At 40.9% G+C, this 17,455-nt stretch overlaps 1 protein-coding gene and 1 long non-coding RNA gene across 14 annotated transcripts in view; one reads left to right on the top strand and one right to left on the bottom strand.

Moving 5' to 3' along the window:
* Nucleotides 1–17,455, top strand: part of LOC130362907 (uncharacterized) — a 42,347-nt gene that overhangs the window by 5,834 nt on the left and 19,058 nt on the right. The window contains exons 2-3 of the long non-coding RNA XR_008891624.1: nucleotides 5,670–5,724; nucleotides 9,089–9,135. This is a non-coding gene — a long non-coding RNA (uncharacterized LOC130362907). The remainder of the gene's footprint in view (nucleotides 1–5,669; nucleotides 5,725–9,088; nucleotides 9,136–17,455) is intronic.
* FSHR (follicle stimulating hormone receptor) overlaps nucleotides 14,131–17,455 on the bottom strand; it is a 171,588-nt gene continuing 168,263 nt past the window's right edge. For 10 of the 13 annotated variants that reach the window (XM_056568047.1, XM_056568045.1, XM_056568048.1 and 7 more), the window contains one exon: nucleotides 14,131–16,853. In XM_056568047.1, the coding sequence (XP_056424022.1) occupies nucleotides 15,641–16,853 (1,213 nt within the window). In that variant the 3' untranslated portion in view covers nucleotides 14,131–15,640. The remainder of the gene's footprint in view (nucleotides 16,854–17,455) is intronic. The other 3 variants (XM_056568044.1, XM_056568050.1, XM_056568056.1) reach the window with 1 other exon arrangement.

The raw sequence follows: 17,455 nt of genomic DNA, 5'->3' as shown, positions 1-17,455 counted from the left end.
AATACAAATCTGATGGGTCAGCTTTAACATTTAAACAAGACAAGGAGCTTAATAAAATCTGTAAAAATGTAATAAAAACAGCAAAAATTCAAAATGAGAGACAGGTGGCCAAAGAAAGCAAAACTAATCCTAAATATTTTTTTAGATATATAAATGCAAAAAAACCAAGGACAGAGCATGTAGGACCCCTTAATAATGATAATGGGGAGGTTGTCACAGGCGATCAAGAGAAGGCGGAGCTACTGAATGGGTTCTTTAGTTCTGTATACACTATGGAAGAAGGAGCTGACATTGGCCAGGTCAATGCTGGTAACACATCATGTAATGTACTGAACTGGCTTAATGTAGAGATGGTACAAGGTATGTTAAGTGATATAAATGTAAGCAAATCCCCAGGGCCGGATGGACTACACCCAAGAGTTCTTAGAGAGGTAAGTTCAGTAATATCTGTACCCCTGTTCATGATATTTAGAGATTCGCTGGTGTCTGGTATTGTGCCAAGGGACTGGCGCAAGGCGAATGTGGTGCCAATCTTCAAAAAGGGCTCTAGGTCTTCCCCAGGAAACTATAGACTGGTAAGTTTAACGTGCATTGTGGGTAAATTGTTTGAAGGACTTATAAGGGATTACATACAGGAATACATAGGGGATAATTGTATTATAAGTGATAGCCAGCATGGGTTTACTAAGGATAGAAGTTGTCAGACCAATCTAATTTGCTTTTATGAAGAGGTGAGTAGAAGCCTTGACAGAGGAATGACTGTGGATATAGTGTTTCTGGATTTTGCTAAAGCGTTTGATACTGTCCCTCACAGACGTCTGACAGGTAAGTTAAGGTCTTTGGGTTTGGAAATTTTAGTTTGTAACTGGATTGAACACTGGCTCATGGATCGTACCCAGAGAGTGGTGGTCAATGATTCGTACTCTGATTGGTCCCCGGTTATTAGTGGTGTACCCCAAGGTTCAGTACTGGGCCCGCTGTTGTTTAATTTATTTATCAATGATATAGAGGATGGTATTAACAGCTCTGTTTCTATCTTTGCAGATGACACCAAGCTTTGTAGCACGGTACAGTCTATAGAGAATGTGCATAAGTTACAAGATGACTTGGATAGACTAAGTGTCTGGGCATCCACTTGGCAAATGAGGTTCAATGTGGATAAATGTAAAGTTATGCATCTGGGTACTAATAACCTGCATGCATCGTATGTCTTAGGGGGGATTAAACTGTCAGAGTCACTGGTAGAGAAGGATCTGGGTGTACTTGTAGATCCCAGACTACAGAATAGCATGCAATCTCAGGCTGCTGCTTCCAAAGCCGGCAGGATATTGTCATGTATCAAAAGAGGCATGGACTCAAGGGACAGGGACATAATACTCCCCCTTTATAAAGCATTGGTACGGCCTCACCTGGAATATGCTGGTCAGTTTTGGGCACCTGTCCATAAAAGGGACACTGCAGAGTTGGAAAGGGTGCAGAGACGCGCGACTAAACTAATATGGGGCATGGAACATCTTAGCTATGAGGAGAGATTAAAGGAGTTACAATTGTTTAGTCTTGAGAAGAGACGTTTAAGGGGGCATATGATAAACGTATATATGTTAATGGCCCATACAAAAATTATGGGGAAAAACTGTTCCAGGTTAAACCCCCCCAAAGGACGAGGGGGCACTCCCTCCGTCTGGAGAAGAAAAAGTTTAGTCTCAAGGGGCGACACGCCTTCTTTACCGTGAGGACTGTGAATTTATGGAACGGTCTACCTCAGGAACTGGTCACAGCAGGAACAATTAACAGCTTTAAAACAGGATTAGATAAATTCATGGAACAAAATAACATTAATGCTTATGAAGAAATATAAAATCCCATCCCTTCCCCAATATTGCGCCACACCCCTACCCCTTAATTCCCTGGTTGAACTTGATGGACATATGTCTTTTTTCGACCGTACTAACTATGTAACTCCTTAAGGATGCAGTGCGTACCCTGTATGCCCTGAGTCCGCACCCTTTCTATAACATGGGGCCATGGCGTGGCCCCGCATCATAGCGGGTCGGGCCCAGCCTCTAACAATGGTGGGGACCCGTGGCTAATAGCAGGCGGCACTGATCGCGGTGCCCTGCGCTATCAACCCTTTGGAGGCGACGTTCAAAGTTGATCACCAAGTCTAAAGTGAAAGTAAACTGCTCCCGGCTAACTCAGTGGGCCGTTCAGGACCGCTGCGGCAAAATCATGGCATCCTGAACAGCTGGAGGACACAAGGAGGGCCCTTACCTTCCTCCTGTGTGTCCGATCGCCGAATGACTGCTCAGTGCCTGAGATCCAGACATGAGCAGTCAAGCGGCAGAATCATTGATCAATGTTATCCTATGAGATAGCAAAGATCAATGTGAAAGATCAGTTAGTGCAGTATTATAGCCACTAGAGGGGGCGAGAACACTGAAAAAAAAAATAAGTGAAAAAAAAAAATTTGTTAATAAAGATCATTTAACCCCTTCCCTAATAAAAGTTTGAATCACTGTGTAAATAAAAATAAACATATGTGGTATCGCCACGTGTGGAAATGTCCGAATTATAAAAATATATTGTTAATTAAGCCGCACGGTCAATGGTGTACGCGCAAAAAGATTCCAAAGTCCAAAATAGAGTATTTTTGGTCACTTTTTATATCATGAAAAAATTTATAAAAAGCGATCAAAAAGTCTGATCAATACAAAAATAATACCTCTAAAAACTTCAGATCAGGGTGCAAAAAATTAGCCCTCATACCGCAGAAAAATAAAAAAGTTGTATGGGTCAGAAAATTTTAAACATATACATTTTTGTGCATGTAGTTATGATTTTTTTCCAGAAGTACAACAAAATCAAACCTGTATAAGTACGGTATCATTTTAATTGAATGAACCTACAAAATGTAGAGAAGGTGTAATTTTTACCGAAAAATTTACTGTGTAGTAACAAAATGGAGCTTTTTCTTCAATTCTGTCGCACAATGATTTTTTTACCATTTCCCCGTAAATTTTTGGGTAAAATGACTGATGTCATTATAAAGTAGGTAGAATTGGTGGTGCAAAAAATAAGCCATCATATGGATTTTTAGTTGCAAAAATGAAAGAATTATGATTTTTTTCAAAGGTAAGGAGGAAAAAGCGAAAGTGCAAAAATGGAAAAACCCTGATTCCTTGCTTTATATTAAAGGGGTACTACCGTGCTGACAACTTATCCCCTATCTAAAGGATAGGGGATAAGTTGCCTGATCGCATGGTGTCCCGCCACTGGGGATCCACGCGATCTCGCAGCACCCCGCTCTCATCAGGCCCCGGAGCGAACATCCGCTCCGGGTCTGATGACGGGGCCAGTGATCGTGACGTCACAGCTCCGCCCCCCGTGTGATGTCACGCTCCGCCCTCTCATGGCAAGTCTATAGCAGGGCCGAGACAGCTGTCTCGCCCCCTGCCATAGACTTACGTTGAGGGGGCAGAGCGTTACGTCACATGGGGGCGGATCCATGACATCATGATACTCCGGCCCCATGATCGGCAGTCATCAGACCCAGAGGGATGTTCACTAGTGTTGCTCGCGAATATTCACAATTCGAATTTTATTCGCGAATATCGCATATTCGCGAATTCGCGAATATTCGCGAATATAGCGCTATATATTCGTAATTACGAATATTCGTTTTTTGTTTTTTTTTCACAGTACACATCACAGTGATCATCCCTCTCTGCTTCCAGCTTATGTGGTGTAAGAAGGCTCTAATACTACTGTGTGAGACTGGTGTGCGCATTTTCGCATATGCGAAAATTTACATATGCACATTTTCGCATATGCGAATTTTCGCTTATGTTAATGTGTATATGCAAATTTTCGCATAAGTTAATTTTCGCACACGTGAATATTCGCATATGCGAAAATAAAACGAGAATATTACGAATATGCGAATATTCGCGAATATGGCGAATATTCGTCCATATATTCGCGAATATTCGCGAATTGGAATATGGCCTATGCCGCTCAACACTAATGTTCACTCCGGGGCTTGATGAGAGCGGGGTGCTGCGTGCGAGATCGCGGGGGTCCCCAGCGGCAGGACCCCGCGCGATCAGGCAACTTATCCCCTATCCTTTAGATAGGGGATAAGTTCTCAGCACGGTAGTACCCCTTTAAGTGGTCTTTTTTTGAGTGTTTTAGAGAGTTTTACACAAATGAGGTCTTTACTTGAAAATTTCTATTATTTTAAAGAGGTACTCTGTCGCTAGACATGTTATCCCCTATCCAAAGGGGGGGGGGGGAAACACCTCAGAAATAAGTTTGTGGAAATAAGTATGGAAACACTGCATACATTTTGCAGTAAGAAATTTCCATTCACAGCAAGCGCTGACCCATCAGTTGGCGCTAGGAACGGTCGGCAATTCTCTGTCTCCATAGACTGTAAGGCATTTCTGAGCGGAATTTCGACAGCAGATATATCTGTCGTGGAAATTCGACTGTGTGCAGAGTGCAGCAAAATCCCATAGAAAACAATGGAACTCTACTGCAACAGAATTTTTGAGCTGAATTTTTCTGCTGAATTCCACTCGGATATTCTGCCCCATGAACAATATCTTTAGGGTAGAAACATACGTGCCATATTTTACTGCATTTTTGCTGCTGCATATTATTCTACCCATTGAAGTCAATGGGTAGCAAAATACAAAGCTGAGTTTGCTACCCTTTGACTATCCGGTGACCCTACTCTTTAGATGTTTACACCACAAAGACAATAATAGCCTCTTGTTAGATTATGCCATCACTTTGTTATCCATGTGGTTCTGGCCTGGGACCCTCACCGATCCTGAGAACGCTGTGGCCTTTTTGACATTCTTCTAACATTGTGAAACTCCCGACCTTGCCCATGTGTTCCAGACCTAACATTGCTTGTTTATGACTATTAAAACCATTATAGAGCAAAGAAATGATGCAGATCTAGAATGCAACACAAGCTTTAAAAAATAAATAAAACCAAACACAAAAAATACAAAACACTTTAATTTTTTTTTAACTTTTTATTAATTCTCTGAAGTGTAGGCATTTAGGCATCTATCTAGTGACGAGCCGCAAAGTCCAATTACCTCTTTGGCAGACTGTTTCCACTGAAAACCACCAGATGTTCCCTTCATTGATCACAAATGAGAAAACTCCAAAAAGACATAATAAAAGTTAAGTGAGAAAAAAAAAAAAAGAAGTGATTCCAAACAAAAACCCATACGAAAAGACAACGGTGGCAATGGTGAGTCGTTCCAGTAATCTACGGTTCTATATTCGCTTGGATTCTAGATGAAAAAAGAACACAAGTTATATATAAATTAATTTATCATGCCTGAAACGCAATGGCGATAGCCTTCCAACTTCAAAATGTTTTCGCAACTTGTGTACCTCCAGCAGTGGCAAAATTACAACTCCCTGCATGCCCGGACAGCCTTTGGCTGTCCGGGCATTCAGGGAGTTGTAGTTTTGCCACAATTGAAGGTAGCCTAGTTGGGGGACACTGTTCTATGGCAAAGCAGAATTGCACTGACACAGACCTGCCTCAGCTATTGAGCCTAAGACCGGCTATTGAGCCTAAGTCTGCGCCGTCAAATATTCTGAAATACAAAAACATTTTTTGACTGTTAAATCTGTTTGTCCAGGAGAAGAACAAAGTAATTCAGGTCACCAACCGCACCCAACAAACCATATTGACAGGTAAGGGAGACTTTTGGGTTGTTTCATGTCGTCCATTGTTTTACTAGAAAAAAAAATAGTGCTGCATGCTGTGCTCTTCCTTTTCTGTCAAATGAGATCTGCAGTTGATGCTTTGAATGAAGTTTCCAAAACAGATGTGAACAAAGCCTTAACCCCTTAACGACGAAGGACGTATATGTATGTCCTCCGCTGGCTCCCGCGATATGCCGCGGGGACACACAGTGTCCCCGCGGCATATCGGGTCGGTCCCGGCGGCTATCAACGGCCGGGACCCGCGGCTAATACAGGATATCACCGATCGTGGTGATGCCCTGTATTAACCCTTCAGACGTGGCGATCAAAGCTGACCGCCGCGTCTGAAGTGAAAGTAACCCGGCTGCTCAGTCGGGCTGTTTGGGACCGCCGCTGTGAAATTGCGGCATTCCGAACAGCTTACAGGACACCGAGAAGGCAGGAGCAGTCAAGCGCCGATAACACTGATCACAGGCGTTTTAATACACACCAGTGATCAGCATGAGAGATCAGTGTGTGCAGTGTTGTAGGTCCCTATGGGATCTATAACACTGCAAAAAAAAAAAAAAAAGTAAAAAAAAAGTGTTAATAAAGGTCATTTAACCCCTTCCCTAATAAAAGTTTGAATCACCCCCCTTTTCTCATAAAAAAATAAAACAGTGTAAATAAAAATAAAAGTAAACATATGTGGTATCGCCGTGTGTGTAAATGTCTGAACTATAAAAATATATCGTGAATTAAACTGCACGGTCAATGGCGTACACGTAAAAAAAATCCAAAGTCCAAAAAAGCGTATTTTTGGTCACTTTTTATGCCATTAAAAAATTAATAAAAAGTGATCAAAAAGTCCGATCAAAACAAAAACTTATACATTTTCCTGCATGTAGTTATGATTTTTTCCAGAAGTACGACAAAATGAAACCTATATAAGTAGGGTATAATTTTAACCGTATGGACCTATAGAATGATAAGGTGTCATTTTTACCAAAATATGCACTGCGTAGAAACGGAAGCCCCAAACGTTACAAAATGGCGTTTTTTCTTCGATTTTGTTGCACAATAATTTTTTTTCCGTTTCGCCGTGAATGTTTGGGTAAAATGACTAATGTCCTTGCAAAGTACAATTGGTGACGCAAAAGATAAGCCATAATATGGATTTTTAGGTGGAAAAATAAAAGGGTTATGATTTTTAAAAGGTTAGGAAAAAACTAAAGTGCAAAAACTGAAAAACCCTGCATCCTTAAGGGGTTAAAGGGGTACTCCACTATGTTGAATCTTATCCCTATTCACAGGATTGGAAATGTGTCTGATCACGGGGGGGGGGGGGGGGGCTGACCACTGTGACCCCCAAGCAATCTCCTACTAGGTGCCCTGCCTCTCCTCATGCACAGAACGGTCACTACTCCGTGCTAGGTGCACTGTGTGGTGGTCGACATGCCCCCTCCATGCATTTATATGGGAGAGCCAGAGACACACGAGTGCTGTATCTCTGGCTCTCCCATAGAGATGCATGAAGGGGGTGTGTCGACCACTGCTCCATCACGATCCGTGCATGAGGAATCCCGGGGCGCCATGCAGGAGATCGCAGCAGACCCTTCGTTTGGACCCCCCCACCTCCACGATTAGACACTTATCCCCTATTCTGTGAAAATGGGAGAATAAGTTCATTACTGGAGTTCCCCTTCTTCAAATCTTATCCCCTATCCACATGATAAATGTCTGATTGCGGGGAGGGGTAAGACCGCTGGAACCCAATCGTTGCACAGCGCCGTGGCTCCCCTCATGCTCAGAGTGGGGTCAACATGCCCCCTCCATGCATCTCTATGGGAGAGCTGGAGATACACAAGTACAGTGCTCATGTATCTCCTGGAGCAAAATGTGAAGACTATCTGAAAAAAACATGCTGTGTTTGGAAACAAAAAATAGCACTAATCCTTAAACCAGAGACATAATTAGGATTTTCTTTGTCAGGCACAAAGATTCAAATTACTGATCTAGCCCTATACCCAGGCAGAGATAAAGTTACTTGATGACATCCCACTGGCACCCGGCATTTAGGGCATATACCCATGCTAGTCCCTCCATGGCTACACACACAAAAAAATATTGTTTGTAGTGCATTTTATATTGACCTTCTCATTTTCTGCAAAAATATCACAGGTAAAAATTCCTGAAAAAACGAAATAGACGTGGGACCTGATTTATTAACAACTGATTGTAGTTTTCTTTGTGGGTTTTAATTCTCTACCAATTTTTTTCATGGTATATACAAAGGTTTCCCTACATTTTGAACTTTTCCCTACATTTTGCTTTTTTTACACTCACTCTGATCTGTCGGGTTTTCCTCAGCTCAAATCCACCACATTTTCTGTGGAAACCTTTTAGGGGTTTTAGTGAAAATGTCAGTGGCCACACCCACTTTTCCCAGTGTTCATGTCCCTTTTTCAGGTTTTCTCTGTAAAATGTAGAGTTAGTCGGGTTTTTTCCAATTCTGGCGCACAACCTGACAAAACATGTCGGGTTTACAATAGTAAATCAGCTGAGCTTGTGATTGGTTGATATGGAAAGTTTTCTCAGAGTTTCCATATGTAGAAATTAGGAATAAAAAGTGAGAGGAACTGTGTTATTCAGATTAACTAATTAATATATATATATATATATATATATATATATATAAATTCTCTAAACATATAGATAGATAGATAGATAGATATAGATTAGAGATGAGCGAACTTACAGTAAATTCGATTCGTCACAAACTTCTCGGCTCGGCAGTTGATGACTTTTCCTGCATAAATTAGTCCGTGGGCTGGAAAAGGTGGATACAGTCCTAGGAGACTCTTTCCTAGGACTGTATCCACCTTTTCCAGCCCACCGGAGCACCTGAAAGCTGAACTAATTTATGCAGGATAAGACATCAACTGCCGAGCCGAGAAGTTTGTGACGAATCAAATTTACTGTAAGTTCGCTCATCTCTAATCTATATCTATCTATCTATATTGAAAATGAGAAATTACAGATTTCAAAACACTTGAAACCAGAGGATGGGGTTTTGGAGCTTTTTATTATGCTAAAATCAACATTTTTATTTTTATTTTATTTTTTTATTTTTTTATTTTTTATTTATTGTTTTAAAAGTGTAAATGTTTAAAGGATATTTATCCCAAAATTTTTTTACTTTTTCTTTTGTTTTACAGGAACAGCACGTTTTTATCTAACATGTAAAAAATGGTTTTAGTCAAAGTGACAATAAGTAGTATTGACAGCCGCCTAATTTGATATTGACGCTATCGCCAATACAGACAGGAAATGCATTTTTACATTTTGTTAACTACAAGTCAATATTCCCCAGTTCCTAGTCAAGATGAAGTCGCGTTGGACGGCTGCCTGTTTCTTAAGGTGATGTGTAATTTCTGCTCTAAGACTCAATCATTTTGATTAGTAGGACATTAAGCGTTTCCTCAGGAGCCATAATGTTCTTGGCAGGTATTACCTGAGACATGTAATGTACTGTACTATCTTGAAAGCTTTCCCTGCACAATGTGCTGAGTGAATAATTAATGACTTTACAGTTCTGAGATTTTAATTCTATGTAAGATGCTAAATGCAGTACACAGAACAGGTGCGGAAACAAGTCCTAAATTTGTTCTTTGATAAGAAGACCGTAAAATAACCCCATACAGTTGGCACATACTGTACAGTAAACAAGTTTTATATATGGTATCATCTATTTATGTATGCTCTGCACATATTATTTTATGCACTGAATAAAGCTACCTAGATACTGGTTGGCACCATTTGTCTATATAACTATTTTGTATGATATAACACAACACACTGTACAACACTATTATCTATGGCAGTAATATACATAAGTTATGCTGTCATACTCTACATGACTGCCGCCTGCCTTCTCAGATACTTATATATTTGTGGTGATAAGATTTCGGAAGGATTTTTTCACTTATTGACTCAACTACAGGTAGTTATTTTGGGCATGAAGCTGTTATTAGATAGAAATATATAATATACACTAAATCAGGGTTGGCCATAGACAACAGATGTACTGTGTGAAAGAACAGTATATAAGCCTCTTACTCTCCAAAAACTCATAGAGCTTTACAGTAACTCATCAAAGTTCTAACTCACTAAAGAGCCATTCCTGCTCATCAAAAAATCATCATTTACACTCCAATAACTCATAATAGAACCCCCAACCAACTGAGGCCACCTGCTCTACAATAACTCATCTTCAAGCCCCCTTGCTGTCCAATAACCAATTATTGAACCCATTATTGAACCCATTAACCCATTGATGCCCATTAAATCAACATGAAGTCCTCTTGCTTTTCAATAACTCACCATAGAGGCTCCTTGCTGCCTAACAATTCAACATGAAGCCACCTTGCTCTTCATTAACTCAAAATGATGTCCCATCACTCCAGTAAGTCATTATAGACCCATTGCTCAATAATAACTCATCATGAAGTCCCCTTACTCCCCAATTACTCATCATAGAGCCCCCATTGCTCTTCAATTACTCATCATAGAGCCCCCTTACTCCCCAATTACTCATCATAGAGCCCCCATTGCTCTCCAATTACTCATCATAGAGCCCCCTTACTCCCCAATTACTCATCATAGAGCCCCCATTGCTCTCCAATTACTCATCATAGAGCCCCCATTGCTCTTCAATTACTCATCATAGAGCCCCCTTACTCCCCAATTACTCTTCATAGAGCCCCCTTGCTCTCTAATCACTCCTCTTAGAACCTCTTTGGAGGGAAGGTGGGATAAACACACAGAGGGACTAGGATCTACAAGTAGAAGTAGTCTAACGTTAATGAACTGCATGCTATATGTAATGTACTGCATGCACTATAGGCTATATTTAGAATACATTGGGGGGGGGGGGTTCCAACCTCTTGGCCTTAAACCTTTCCTGAGGATAAAGAGAATGGGGCACCAGTGCAATGCTGTATCCCCTTTACAGTTCTTCCCTTGCAAAACAATGCTCCTGGTCACCCAACTGTGCAGAGAACTTTATACAGCCCTATAGTTTCAAATGGAGCTACATCATTCTACAGGGTTTTCAGCGTCTGCTCTGCAGGATTTAAACTTTATAAGCAGGGTCACATGGGGCGCATGTTTTTTACCATGTGGATGCACCGACAGTAGTCACAGAGGGTCTGCAGAGCAAGCTCCCGGATTCGACCGGGTAGCTCTGTGTGTCCGCTCCTAGTGGCGTATTTCCCAATGTAGAAATCTGCTGCCATGAGCAGACACACAAAGCTAACCGGCCGCAGCTGAGAGCTCACTCTGCACTCACTCTGTGGCTGCCGTTGGTGCATCCACAGCGTGAAATATGCTGCGCGTGCGCCCTGTGTTACCCTGTCACACAGGGTGCAGCATTACCAGCATTGTGCCTGCTTAATTCTTCTGTCTTGTAGGGGGAAGCTCTTAAAGCACAAATGAAAACGCAGAAATACAACCAGTAAACAATGGAAATTTTGAACTCGATCGCCATGGTTACTTCTAGTGTAATTTATACGTGTAAATATACTTGTTTCTATATTTATATACAAGCACACTAAACAACTGCTGAGAATTCAAGATCCAGAATAAAGAAACCTGCATTGTTTACAGTGTTTATTATTATTGTTATTTTTAGTAAGTACAAAATACAATAATGTCATAAATATAACATACAATTGCGCTCTATTTACTTCAATGAAAGTGAGCTGTAATACAATACCACACACAACCTGAAGACAGGTGTGGTGTCATGAGCCAGAGAACTATTTCTATTTACTCAACATTTCTGAAAATAGCTTTTCCAAAACAGATAAATCGATCTTTTCATTGACATACTGCAAATAACTTAAAGGAGAACTAAACATATCAGACACTTATTCCCTAGCCAAAGCATAGAACTGCGTCCTGTTCAAAGATTTAGGAGCCGAATTTGGCTCTTTTTTTTTTTTTTTGCGCCGAATGGACCCTGAACGGGTCGAAGCCCAACTAACACCACGGGGTCCCAACAGATCCCATCGACTTCAATGGGGTCTGTCATGTGTACACGATTTTACACGAGATGGACATGCAGTATTTTTTTCTACACTCTACTCCCGTCCTTCCTTTACTGAAGCACAACGACCATATGAACGAGCTCTAACATGACAGAATTTCTCTTCTCTGGCATCCTTTCATTGTCTTTACCTCAAACAAAACCCAGTAAAATAATGTCATCCACTTTTTTGTGCACATTAAAGAGATTGGCCACTTCAGAATTTTATTAAACATGGGGTAAAGTTAATGATATCTAGCTTACTCAGTTTACTTTATTACAGTGCTGTCCCATTCTCTGTCCTGTTTGATTCCCCCATCCTACAGTTTTGGCTGCAATGCAGATCCATCCTTAAGATGGCATACTGTGGAGAAGCATGTAAACACAATGGGCTTTATTTACTAAGGGGGGGGGTGTAGTTTTCTTTGTGGGTTAGAAAAAAGAGGCAGGATCACGTTAGTAAATAAACCCCAATGTCAATCAGCCCCCTCCATAGAAGCACACTATCCGCAAGAAACAAGTGTGGGCACAATGGAGGAGTGATGTTTATGGCCACATGCTCCTCTACAGAGCGCCATGGATGGATGAGCCATTTGGACAGACAGCTAGATGGTGGATCGAGGGGACGGAGCCTACTTATTAGGCATAACTGTGGGTTATCAGCAGCAGATTTTTCATGGCTGAAAAAAAACACAGCAGACCCCTTTGAAGTCAAAGAAATCTGTGGAAGATTTTCCACTATGGAAATTCCACTGCAGATCATCCGCTGTGGGTAAACCCGCAGCATGAAACTTGCAGAAGATCCACCTACGGGATGTTTCCTAAATCGGTTTCCTACATCTAAAAAAAAAATACTGTAGAAGCATAAAGTGTTGCTTACCTGTCTGCTCCAGTATTTAAGCCACCATAAATCCATGTTCCTGATTGTACTTCCTGGTCCAGCAGTTGCTCAGTACTACAAATCCCAGAATGTGTTGCTTTTTCCCAGCACCTTATCACAGTCCTCTTACCCTGCTTACTACCCTCCCGCAGCACTCCTTTCAGGTCCCCACCCAGATCTGTTTCAGATCATCACATTTCACAGCAGACAATAAGAAAGGTTGCAGCACCTGCTAATCATTCTCTGTCTGCTCCTCTGTCTCTGGCATTGTTCAGCACAAGGCAGCATAGTATAAACACATTTCATTATCCTTAAGGTTGCGTTCCCATGTGGTGTTTTACAAGCTGCAATGTTGCTGTACTGTCACCATACCATTGTGTTTTTATGGTCATTTTCCATAAAAATGTGGCAAAAAACTTAAACAGTACTTTGAAAGTACTGCCAATAAAACTCAACGTGTGAATACAGCCTGAATGTCCCAATAAGAATATCCATGTGTTTACAACAGAAAATGGTTATGTAGGCTGGAGAGGCAGGTCAAAGGTGATGACATCACTCAGGGGCGGAGTTAAGCTCAGAGACAGGATCCAGCCATGCCTCCTGAGATAGCAGAGGATGATGATGTGTTGTCTTGGGAAAGAAGGAGGAGCTGGGGAGCTGTAGGCAATACCATATTGGAAATAAAAGGACTACATAACATCATGTCAGGGGTGAATCACGCAAAAACTTTCTGAGGCCAATACAATTTGCGATAACACTATGTTAGTAAGTTTTATAACTTGAACCTATTTAAATACAATTATTTGAAATGAGAATACCCTTGTAAAGGGGTGCTCTGGTGGAAAAAAAAAGTTTTCAAATATTCTGGTGCCAGAAAGTTATACAGATTTGTAAATAGCTTCTATTTAAAAAAAAAAAAAAAAAAATTATTATTAAATCTTAATCCTTCCTGTACTTATCAGCTGCTGTATACTACAGAGGAAGGTAAGAAGTTATTTTCAGTCTAACCACAGCGCTCTCTGCTGACACCTCTGTCCATGTGAGGAACTGTCTGGAGCAGGAGAGGTTTGCTGTGGGGATTTCCTCCTGCTCCAGACAGTTTCTGACACAGACAGAGGTGGCAGCATAGAGCACTGTGGTCAGACTGGAAAGAACTACGGAAACTTCCTTTGGAGCATACAGCAGCGATAAGTACTGGGAGTTTTAAGATTATTAAAGAGTACCTCTCATCAAATAAACTTTTGATATATTTTAGATTCATGAATGTTGAATAACTTTCCAATAGCATGTTAATGAAAAATATGCTTCTTTCCATTGTATTTTTCCCGATCAGTCCTGTCAGCAAGCATTTCTGACTCATGCTGGAGTCCTAAACACTCAGAGCTGCCAGCCTGTTTTGTTCACAGCCAAACAGGCTGTGAACAAAGCAGGCTGGCAGCTCTGAGTGTTCTCCTTTGTGAACAAAGCAGACTGGCAGCTCGTAGTGTTTAGGACTCCAGCATGAGTCTGAAATGCTTGCTGCCAGGACTGGTAGTGAGACCCCTAGTGGTCATTTCTTCAAAGTGCAAAATTAAATAGAAAGAAGCATATTTTTTAATAACATGCAATTGTAAAGTTATTCTGTATACATTAATCTATAATATATCAAAAGTTGTTTTGATGAGAGGTACCCTTTAAATAGAAGTAATTTACAAATCTCTCTAACCTTCTGGCACCAGTAGATTAAAAAAAAAAAGTTTTCCACAGGAGTACCCCTTTAAGCATTACAATTAAATGAATAGACTGTCCATATGATGCATGTACTTCCCCATTATATTGCTTTAAATAGGTCTTGAATCAGACAATCCCATTATTAAACTTAAAATCCCCGGCCCTTAATTACTATTGGATTGCCAAGTAAATTATAGAGAAAAAAAAGTCATGGGAAATGCTTTTCACTATATTTATTAACATCATGTGCTAAAGTTTGCTTGTCAACCAATCAGTTGTTTTTTGTGTCTTTTGAGGCTGTGATTTTTCATTTTCAATAGAGAGGTTAAAAACCTTGGAGCACTGGTGTACTTTGGCACATTTCTGATGCACCAGTTTAAATACATGTGAAAACTCATTCATAATTGTGATGGATACATGACCTAAAGTTCTTTATGAAAGGGGGAAAAAAGGGGAATTACAGTGTGTAAGGGCCCATAATGTTCATCTTGGTCCATGTCTTACCATGGAGATGCAGGGTAAATGGAGTTTCTGGGTGAAGAAGCTAGTGAAATTTATAAAAAAAGAGGGGTTCCTTAGAAAAGTCTGAACTAGGCCCCACAATTGGGTTAATTTTCACCCCCACCCCTTGTTTGCCAAGTTATTCACCCCTTTAAAATATGAAAATCCACTTTACAAGGGAATGATCAATCAAAACTAAACTCTCTCCATGTGCCCTATAGCAGCTGCATGGTCTCCCCCAATGGTATGGATGTTTGCCCCACACACTCCTAACAAAATTAAAGGGGTACTCCGGTCCTAAGACATCTTATCCCCTATCCAAAGAATAAGATGCCTGATCGTGGGTGTCCCACTGCTGGGGATCCCTGCAATCTTTCATACAGCACCCCACTATCATCAGCCTCCGTAACGAACATCGCTCTTGGTCTGATGAATCATGATCACAGGGCCAAAGTATTTTGACATCACGGCTCCGCCCCCATCAGACCCGAAGTGATGTTCACTTAGGAAGCTGATGATAGTGGAGTGCTGCATGAAAGATTGTGGGGGTCCCCAGCGGCGATAGGGGATAAGATGTCTTAGGGCTGGAGTACCCCTTTAAAGATACATTTTTACTTCTAAATAAATGCATTGTTTGTGAAATTAACTAGCTTGAATTGTAGATGTTGTTCCTTAAAAAACTGGAAAGAAAACATTGTAAATAATTTAAAATGTAAAAAAAAATAAAACAACAAAATGACCAGTGATCAGTTTTGGTGATTGAGCGTGACTAATGTGTACACGGACCCTGTGCTGTTTTTCTGACCAGGGACGTACTGTCCATTTCTGGAGTTGAGGTTGGAAGATGACGTTTCTGTTCTAAAAATTTGAGCCTGCGTTTCACAGCAGCCAAATTTACTCATTAAATTATAAAAGTCTTTGCGGAAAGCTTTTGTGAAAAAGGCGTACAAAAACGGATTTGCACATGAATTAATGGGGTAAAAAAGAACCAAAAGAATTTTGGAGTTGGAGACAGTTATTAGAGGGACTTTAAGTGATGCGGAAATGGCAAAGAAGGAAATGGGAGCCGTGCACAGAAAATTGGTGAATATTAATATTGCCATTCGTGTCGCAGTCTTTGTATCCGTGTGCGAAGACACAATATCCGGATTCCGTACAGTGATGTAGATATGGGCGTAGCAAATGCAGATAGCCATAAATGCCAATACGTTCATAACTAGTAGAAATATAATGTATGCTTGAGAAGTTAGGGTTTCGATGTCCATTGGTAAGCAAATACTCACTTTCATGTAGCTACTAACTCCGAGAATAGGGAGTAAAGCCACAACAAAGGCAAATATCCAGCCAGAAACCATAATGATGTAGGCATGCCGAAATCGAACCTTGCGGTCTAACTGCATTGCATAGGTTATTGTGTGCCATCTTTCCAAGGTAATAGCTGTCAGTGTGTAAACGGAGAGTTCACTGGCAAACACTGTAAAGAATCCTGCCGCGTGGCATCCCGCTCCGGTCTGCCAATCGATGGCGTAGTTATAATATTGGCTTTTGGTTTTTATATCCACACAGGCAATAAGCAAAAGATAAATCCCCATGCAGAAGTCTGCAAATGAAAGATTGCACATTAAAAATTTTGGGACTGTAAATTTGGATTTACTTGTTATCAAAATGACCAGCACTGTGATGTTTCCTGTGATGGCCAAAATGCTTATACACCACATAAGGATCCGGAGAAAGCTGTACCCCATTATATCTTCGCAAGGATTGAATTCATCCGGCTTTGGATAACAAGCAACATTCTGCACATCGACACAGAAATAGTAGTCGAAAATGTCATCACTAAGGTCAAAGACCGATCCATCGCTCTGGTGGTAGTCCGGTTGTCCAGATGACTTTTCCATAGGCTTTAGATTCCCATGAAGGAAAGTATTACTTTTATTGCAGAATGGGTGCAAACTGGAGCTGTAAAATGATAGATTGATATTAAATAGATATAGTAAAAAAAAAAAAAACATGACAGGTTAAACTTGAAAGCATTAACAATTTTTCAATGTAACTCCAGCGCTTAGACATCTTATCCCCTATCCAAAGGATAGGAGATAAGATGCCTGATCGCGGGGGTCCCGCCACTGGGGACCCCCATGATCTTGCATGCAGCACCCCAGTTAAAATCAGGAGTCTGATTACCGTCAACCACGGGGCCGGCGGAGTGTGACGTCACGCTTCCACCCCCGCCCTGACTGATCTTAACTGGGGTGCTGCGTGCAAGATCATGGGGGTCCCCAGTGATGGGACCCCCGTGATCAGGCATCTTATCCCCTATCCTTTGGATAGGGGATAAGATGTCTAAGCGCCGAAGTACCCCTTTAAGGGAATGTGACTAGTACTATGGACAAAATAAAAAAAATGTTAAGCCCATTACATTGTCTTGAAATGGAACAGCAGTGAGAAAGCTTAAGTACTCAATTCTAACATTTAACATCTATCAATTAACATGTATTGTCACATGTATGACCAACCTAAGACTACAGTAGGGCAAAAAAGTATTTAGTCAGCCACCAATT

Source organism: Hyla sarda, chromosome 3 (assembly GCF_029499605.1).
Source record: "Hyla sarda isolate aHylSar1 chromosome 3, aHylSar1.hap1, whole genome shotgun sequence".
Classification (NCBI taxonomy): Eukaryota; Metazoa; Chordata; class Amphibia; order Anura; family Hylidae; genus Hyla; species Hyla sarda.
Note: the sequence above shows the minus strand (reverse complement) of the source record. Positions and strands in the feature narration are given on the sequence as shown.